Genomic DNA, 8,828 nt, shown 5'->3' with positions numbered 1-8,828 from the left:
ATCAAGAAATTGTTTCGCTCTTTATCCCGAAATGTTTTTCTATCTCTTGTTCTAACAATTAGATTTCCATTTAAATGTATCCCAATAAAAATATACTCCATTCGTGCATATACCATTGTCATTTTATGGATGATACGAATTTTTAAAAATAGATGAATAATAGTTAATAATAGCGAATATTATACTATACAAAATGGAGGGTAGTGGTTTATTAATAATAGTACGTTGTGAGTTGAGTTTGAATTCCACTATTATTGTGACTGAAGTATATGGATGTTACTGTTATAAATGAAAATTGCAAAAATATTATGAACAGACCAAAGTGATAAAAGTAACAATGATATTACGGACGAATTGATTATTTTTTTTTCTGTCTCATTTGATATGATTTTTTTTTGTACTACTTGATTTGGTCTATTTAAATAATCATTTTTCACCATATTAAATATAAACACGTGTCCCTTTATATTATCGTCTTATTTCTTAGAATAGCCATGTGAAAAAAAAATGGGTAAATATCAATCAAATGTCTAAACTATGGGTTGAGTCACAAAAATATCTTAAATTATTGATAGTACGAATTAAAGAAATAAATTATAGATTGAGTCATAAATATATCCTAAACAATTGATAAAGAAAAGGGACAAGATGCATTTCTAACTAAGTTCTATTTTAGATTAACAAAATTTTCTTGTAAATTATTATCTCAAATTAAGATGAATAAATATGAATTTATGGCATGGGCCGAACATAAGACCCCTTTTGGTGTTGGGCAAATCCTATACTCCCGAAAAATGGCTCAACCGACTTTCGGGCCAGTCTACTTGCCTAAATTCTCACATGGGCTCAGCCCGGCCCAATCTATCGATTTTGCATTTCTACCTACAGCAGCTTGGAAATCATCATCCAACAATCATGGCAAGAGCACAACCAAAGTGAGCTTAAAAGCTTTGATCATGCAAGTAGGATAAAGACCACAGGAAAGGGGCACAAAAATGTCAGCTTCATTACTATGAAACCAGAATGCAGTTTTTTAGGTGACAAATGCCTAGTTGAACTGTGTGTGTGTGAACCATAGAGAATTCAGCACCATCACAGTGTTGCATTCAGCAATGAAGTGCAATAATACCAATGAGAAAATCATGGCTATGAAAGCAAACAGATGATTGGTTCAACTACTTTGAAAATAACTAATGATCCCATACTGTTGTCTTTGTATTAACACAAGATTTGGGAGAGTATTGTCAATATCAGGAGAGCAACCTGTACATAAATTAGTGGTGGCAGGTGGGTGCAATGTGATCACAGTTAAACGTTAAGCTAGCGCTGTGCATTTTTAATTTTTTTTCTTTTCAAGTTTAGCCTAAGTCATCGGTTAGTGCAAAAAGAGTGACATCTGTACCGAGCAAAATTCTCCATGAGGGAGTCCTATACAACCGGAACACTTCCACTGCCCTGCTGAAGAGTACCTAGAGAGTTACCTGCAAGATCATAGCATCAAATATTCGGAGTTTCATCCATTATTGCAAAAAACCTAGCATGGAAAAGAACGAGAGAAGCTACTGACTGACATGCATAAGATGAAGGCAGCAATTTAAAATTCATTACGTATTTGAACAATGAAGAATAACCCAGACGGTAAGACCAGATACATAAATGAGACGATTTCTATAAAATTGATGTATATGGAACGTTGATTGCTGACGCTTATACACCTGATGCAGTCAACTCAAAATTGTTTGTGGTGAAGAACTAGAATCGCAATTTTGAACTACCAAATCAGATGAGAACGTAAGAGAAAATTTTCCAACAACAAACCTGACTCCCATACGAGATTTGACATATTTAGTAAAACATTTCTTCCAATAAACTTTACCAAATAAAACTGTGGAAAGTTGATAAGGTCACATTTGGCAGTTCGGAGAGAAGAACAAACCAGAAACTGCGGAAAGTTGGAAACAAGCTTACCTGGTTTGTCAGCAAATGAATAAGAATTCGATATGTAATGAGGTCCTAGAGTATTATTCACAGGGAGCTGATCAGCTGAGGTCATGGATGGTTCAAATGCTCCTGACTCGCCCATGTAGAAGTTTGACCTTGATGAAAGAACGTGAACAGGAGTTCGAGCAAAGAGCAAAAGTTTGTCGTCTCTCTGTGCCAACAAAGAATTAAGTTTAGGTTCTTGTTCCCACTAATTCATGTTCCAGTAACACGTACCCATCTTTAGAACTTCTACAAGGATAAATTTTTGCTTCCATCAGTCAACATGTATATCATGAGTGAGAGCTTTAACCATAACACTAGAACTCATAGAAGTCAACATAAATATAGGCAAAAAATAAATGAGTGGTTAACACAGTAACCTGCTGACGTGCAACTTGTTCATGGCAAAAAGTTCCAGGAGATGAAGTCTGTCCAAGAGCCGCATTTACTTGATAATCTTCTAAAGATGGAACCTCATTGCAGAACTCTTTGTCTGGTTCCTCAAAGAACATGCGAGTAATAGCTCTTCGGAGATTGTGATTTCTTTGGGAGTAGTATATTTTGGTCGCAAGGGGAGCTGGAACATCTGAGATTGTCACACATATTACATAACATCAAGCAATTGCTTAATACCTAACCAGGCAAGGAATCAATTTGGATTGGTTAGCATATTCTGAGACCCATTTCAGATCCCAAAAACAGAAGTGTGTAAATAAGCTATAGTCTACTTTTCTTTTCCTTTCTTCTTTCCTCTCACATTTATGACCAAGTAACATCAGATCTTTCGAAGAGATTGCAATTTCAAACAACTACACAAGTGTGACTGTATTATTCAAATCAGGATGTAGTACTACAAACATTGATTGCCAAAATCTTAAAATTTCCTTATACCTGAACTACATAATTTACAAGTTCTTTCCCCATTTTACTAGCTTAACAGTTAAATGAATTCTGAAGAAATTAAGGGTGGGTAGGAGGATATGCGGGATGATATTTATTTATCCATGCAATAAGAAAATAAGGATTAGAGATCAGTAGCTCTATCATGTACAGAGAAGGCTTTGGGTCTTTGAATTCTTAATAACTTATCTCAAAAAGTAATACATCCCTTCTAATAGAATAAGACTTCACAAGTTTAGGGTTTATTTTTCCTGAATCTCATGACAAAGCATGAAATACCCCAGATGATAGGAAGACTGAAATTACATGCCATATTAGTAATGCCTCGGAGTGAACTTACATGGAAGAACCTCAGCTGCTGACTTACAGAAATTCTCTGTACCTTGATTTGATGGATTCTCAGCAGATGTCCTACATCACAGAAAGGAAAATAATCTAACTGTTTGATTAAGATGTGTAAAGAAAACTATCTTACTAAAGGGCACAAACACAATAAAATCAACAAAGCAGAAAGTTGGTCAAAGACATGTGAGCTCGGAATTTGGTTCAGCAGGTTTAATTACTTAACAAGCCTATAACGGATAAGCTATAATCAGGTAGACACAGATTCTTGACAAGCCTATACTTGACGAGCTTCTGAGATTGGAGTGAACTCTAATATGTACATAAAAAATTGCTTGGTGACATTCTGAGAAGGATCAATATTCACTGGTGAAACCAAGCTCAAGGTTCAAACAGACCTACCTACTAAGATTTGAATGTCTGAACTGGATGAGTTACTCGTAGTGATTCATGATTGAGCTAGAAGTAACTCTTCAGCTAACTATAAGTTTCAAATTTACATTTCTCATTTCATGTAAGAACTAAGTAATCTAAATTCTGATATCTGATACGTTATAATGAGAAGCTTATACCTAACCAAGTTAGTGGGAGACCAAAGCACCATCTTAAAGACACGAACGAATACATTTAGAATTTATCAGCAAAGAAATTACACCGTGAAGGTATTGTTAGTTATTCCTGCTAAGAAATTGATAAGACAAAAAAATCTCCAGGCAGCCCGATTTTGAAAAACAAGAGCAGAATAATGGTGGCAATGTAAGCAAACAAAGGAAATGACAGGACAGAAAGACTTTATGACAGGTACAAAGATCCATGAGCTACATGCCTTTTTAGTGGTTTTGATGAGCGTTTAGTCACATCTTTTAAGCAGTCCACATTGTAAGGATTCACTGTTGAGCCATTCATTTTGTCAGTTGAATGCAAATGTGTTTCTCCTGCAATAAAGTGGTATATCAAATCATGGTTGAAACGAACAACCTAAGAAAGTCCTCAGGCATCAAACCATACTTCAGCATATTATACAGTATCTATAAACACTGAATTGCATTGCAAAACAAGGTTTTTGACAAGCCACTTGAAGACTAACTAGCTAAATGAGTTTAATAGTACATTGATGGAGTACATGATTGATTGAATAATGATAACAAAGACGAGGGCCAAAAATTTAATAGAAAATCAGAATAGTACGTCGAGCTTCAGGGAAGACACTCATTTGAATATTCTCATCTATATGAGATCCTGGTGCAGCTATATCACCAGAGTCGACAGATTCGAATTTTTTGGATTCTCTGAGTGATTTGGCCTTTTCTGTTAAGAGGTTAAGAAAATTAAGTTTTGCTGAGTATAAAGGAAGCAAACTATTAGTAAATTGGCCCATTGAAGCCAAACATTTAAAGAACAGATCACGTCGTATATGGAACAAGTAATTGAATACTCAACTTAGACTGTTTTAAGCAAAGAGAAAAAAAATGAGTTTGACCAGGATTTCAAGAGTTCATGAACATCAAAGCAAAAAAAGTTCTTATCATCCTACAAAGTGAAAAAGGATACTGCTCTGAGTTATCTGTGACTTTTTCCTCTCCTTCCTTGGAGGTTTCTTAGTCACTGCAGGGCCATCAAAAACCAGATTGATTTCCCCTCTAGAAATTAGAGACTTGCAGAGTTCTGCAAAGACAGAAACCAATAAGTTCGATAGATTTTGAAAAATATGACAACAGGAAGCATTTCAATGAAAAAAAACCAGCATCAATACTAATCAGCTGGAAAAACACACATCATATTAGGTTTTACAGAAATTCTGATACTTTGTCTATATTATTTACAAAAGATGTAGTATATTTCATCCATCAGCTATTCATTTTATCCCATGCCGGTTGATGACAGAAATCAATAGACTTTCTTCAAACAATTCTTGGAAGTTTCACAAATGTAATCTGATAATGAACTTTTAATAGGATTAGACTACATTGGAGGGGGGCTCTACCCACAACAAAACAAATGATGTCTATATCTTAAGACATGAAAGAAGATTGCTCAGCAAAATAAGTTTTGTGCCTTAATTACAGTTTATGAATGCATCCATATTGCATTTCCTTTCCTATTGTTCATTATCTCTCTAACACTCCCTCTGTCCCCTAAGAACATGCACCATTTTCCATTTCGGTACGTCCCCCCAAAACGTTCACTTTCCATTTTTGGACATCACTCCACTCACAACAAAGTGGGACCCTTTCTTCACTCACACATTCACCTAACATTTCTTAAACCCGTGCCACCAAAAGTGTAGCATGTTTTTAGGGGACGAAGGGAGTATAATTTAATATGAAGATCAATAAAATAAGTTCTCCAAAGATGTGAAGCAACATTTCACAATCAACAGAGGAAACTCATAAATACTAGTACCAATCAACAACAACTAAAAAAGACCTGCATGTGTAGCGTATTGACTGGCCTTGATTGGCTTCTTGCAAGCATTGCAGCAAACCTCCAATGCAAATAAAAAACATTCTGGGATTGTTAGAGATGGAGATCTAATAGATAACTTCATCATGAGTAAATGATTTTCTGCATTTCTACTTCACATCAGGCCACTTCCTTTTCTTCTTCTCTAATTATTTTGAGTACGAATACATCAATATCTTCAGATACAATTTCATTGACGACTCTAGCAATTAGTGAAGCAATAGAATGCAAAACATTAGCATTCCTGCTATAATAGAGCTTACATAGTCTTTAAGTTAACACAACAATGGTACACAAAGTAGAATTTGATGATAAAAACTATCAAGTTACCATGCCTTACCAAATCTAAACGATCTGTCATCGGTCTCAAACCAAAAATATGCATATCTACAAGAGAACATCAACCAGAACAACATTGACAAATCAGAAGCCAAAATCGCATAAAATTCCCAGCGCAAGATAGTACAACACAATTATGCCAGGGTATGAAAAAAAACAGTAGCACTGACCTATCATATGATAACTGGGACTGTATAAGGGGATATTAAGAAAATAATGGACATCTGTACTTTAGACACAAATGAATGTATACCTTCTTCATCGATCAAATTTGCTTCATCTGCATCTCGCAATTCTCTCCCTATGGAATGTGCAGCTAATTTCTGGTAGCTCACTTCCTCTGTAAGAAGAAAGAATGGAGTGGAGGTTGCACTATAGATATCAAATTGCTTACTTCACAGTCTAGCTTTGGTCTTTCCAAGCTAGAGGAAACAAAAAAATATATCTATATAAGGGTGTTTAATAGAAGCTTATGGTACAGTTACTGATCAAAAGTTCTGCTATTAAGTTGAGAAAAATGCAAACATTTTGTCATGTATATTCTTACATAGCAACACACATGAAGTCGGAGTGCATGTGCACGCAACAGATGAAGAGAGGAGATCAAAACATGGCAACATGACATTGATAGAAAAGAGAAACTAAAAATTAAGTAGCACTCTGAGAGGAGGTTTTTGGTCGGATGCTGCAGAGATAATACAGATCGGGGGACCTTTTTCACATATAATATACCACATAAAAAGGCATATGCTGTTGAGCTAAAGAATCATGCAAAACACAGAGCCCCATAACTCCTCCAATTATGGTTATCTCACTCACAGAGCTTCACTAAAAACCTAGATCAAGTCCAGACCTCCTCCACCCTCATTCAGTACCTAGGCTAAAATCACATTTTAACATATATTTTCCTGTCAAATCCACTTTCCAATCATTTCACTGAACACGGCTTTTGACTAGTAACATTATATTGGCAAGCCCATTTTCAAACAAATCAGACCATGTTAACCAATTAAATATATATTCACAAAAAAAAAGAAAGAGTATGCTTACCATGACTGCACTATACTGCATTATTTCTTACTTGCACCAAATCATAAGATAAGTCAACACCATTACCTGTTGCAGCTCGTGAGACACTTCCAGCATCCACAAGCCTCGCCAAGGCTGTCATTTTCCCACTCCAGATAGAGCATACCATCAAATAAAGGGGAACATGTACCCTTGCAAGCTGGAGAATATCAAAGTTGAAAGAAACAAAAAAAATAAAAAATCATATGCCGAACTGATGTCGAATATTCATCCAACACAAAATAAAGCCACCTATAAGTCCAAATCAAATTTTCAACCCTAGCCAATACCTCCCAACTACAAATAATAATGTAAGACACAAATCCTCAAATACTACTAGAATCTAAAAACTCAAAGAATCAGACAGTTAGAGCATCAATTTGAGTGGATAAGAAGGTCAATTTTGTAAATCCTACAACAACGTTACACACCAAATGCATTTTAGAAAGAAAGATAAATTATTTTATTTTGTGAAAGCATACTGGAATTGGTTTCCTCAACAATTTGATCTCAACTCAGTATATGTTGAGAAAAAATGAATTTATCAAAATCAAGGTTATCCAAAAACTACCTTCATGTAGCACCTGTCTACAACGAAAAATAAATAGTACTACTACATTTTTATCCAGGAAAAAAGGCAATAAATAATTATGCCATATTAATTCAAATGGCAAGTGAAAGTACAAACAGGCAACTAAAAATCCAATTTTAAAATTTACACAGTTAAAGGAGTGAAGTTTTCATACATTACTGAACTCAAATGTACCTTTTACTCCAGGATAAACAAAGGCAGAAAACTCAACTAAAGGGAAATATGTGCACCTTAAAGTCTGTTTTTTTTCATTATAACACGCTTTACTATATCGAGTTTCTCAGATATTTTATGAGCTCTAATCCACCATTAGCTCCATCAAGACCCCAAATTTTTATTAAAATAATATTTAGAAAAAGGATCATGAAACGAAATTACGCATGATCCTGATTTCCCAGCTCTAGCACTGTACAACATCAACAACACAATGTAGCACCAAACAAACCTATCTTCACATGCACAATGCCTTACACTTCGCTCTGGGCAAAACACATCCGGCATTATCATTATATCAACAAAAAATACTGAAAAATAAATAAAACATGCAGAAATATCTGTATTTCGGGATTTCAACTCGTCAAGGGAAAAAACTTCATAAGAAAATTAAAAAGTTCAAAATTATGAGCGGCATTACCTCGCGGTAAATTCCTGATCCCAAGATTTCTTTTTTTCTCCTGACAGAAGTATTTTTCACCGAATCATTCGAAAAATCTGAAACAAATTTGAAATTCGAGTTGTCCTCATCATGATCAGGAAAATTGTAATGCTGAATATATGAAACCCGAAAATTCAGAGAAATTTTAATTGAGGAATTTCTCTCTCCGAAAAATAAAAATAAAATAAAATAAAATTGATTTTCTCACTCTCTCCTAATTAGAGAGGGAGAGGGAAAGACTAGGAGAATAGAAGAGAGCACAAGCAACAAATATAAGGGACTCTGTAGTTTCATTTCCTGCGGTTCAATGCAGTGCCTCGATTCAAAATAAAGTCGTGTGAGTGTACTTCATAAATTGGAACGATGTATACCCGCAGCAATAGTTTGGGATTTCAACCTCTTTTTTTTTTTGTTGTTGTATAAATCTTATTTTATTAAATCCTATTTAGATAAAATACAAATTTGATTTTGTTCTTTCCGTATTTG

The 8,828-nt window shown here is 34.9% G+C and overlaps 1 protein-coding gene across 8 annotated transcripts; it reads right to left on the bottom strand.

Annotated features, from left to right (window-relative positions):
- Positions 1 to 1,151: 1,151 nt before the first annotated feature.
- On the bottom strand, positions 1,152 to 8,609 carry LOC130991638 (uncharacterized). Of its 8 annotated transcripts, none has more exons than XM_057915957.1 (12): positions 8,322 to 8,605; positions 7,144 to 7,255; positions 6,281 to 6,367; positions 6,029 to 6,075; positions 5,653 to 5,710; positions 4,777 to 4,890; positions 4,414 to 4,533; positions 4,052 to 4,160; positions 3,224 to 3,294; positions 2,364 to 2,569; positions 1,969 to 2,152; positions 1,152 to 1,469 (listed from the first exon to the last, which is right to left on the bottom strand). In XM_057915957.1, the coding sequence occupies exons 2-12, from the start codon at positions 7,223 to 7,225 to the stop codon at positions 1,429 to 1,431; spliced, it is 1,119 nt and encodes a 372-aa protein (XP_057771940.1). In that variant the 5' UTR covers positions 7,226 to 7,255; positions 8,322 to 8,605; the 3' UTR covers positions 1,152 to 1,428. The 8 variants fall into 8 exon arrangements, with proteins under 8 accessions (XP_057771940.1, XP_057771942.1, XP_057771938.1 ...); XM_057915959.1 differs by having other exon boundaries at positions 1,152 to 1,481; positions 5,653 to 5,890; positions 8,322 to 8,597; XM_057915955.1 differs by having other exon boundaries at positions 1,152 to 1,481; positions 8,322 to 8,597.
- Between the last annotated feature and the right edge of the window lie 219 nt (positions 8,610 to 8,828).

Source organism: Salvia miltiorrhiza, chromosome 7, assembly GCF_028751815.1.
Source record: "Salvia miltiorrhiza cultivar Shanhuang (shh) chromosome 7, IMPLAD_Smil_shh, whole genome shotgun sequence".
In the NCBI taxonomy this organism is placed as follows: domain Eukaryota; kingdom Viridiplantae; phylum Streptophyta; class Magnoliopsida; order Lamiales; family Lamiaceae; genus Salvia; species Salvia miltiorrhiza.
Note: the sequence above shows the minus strand (reverse complement) of the source record. Positions and strands in the feature narration are given on the sequence as shown.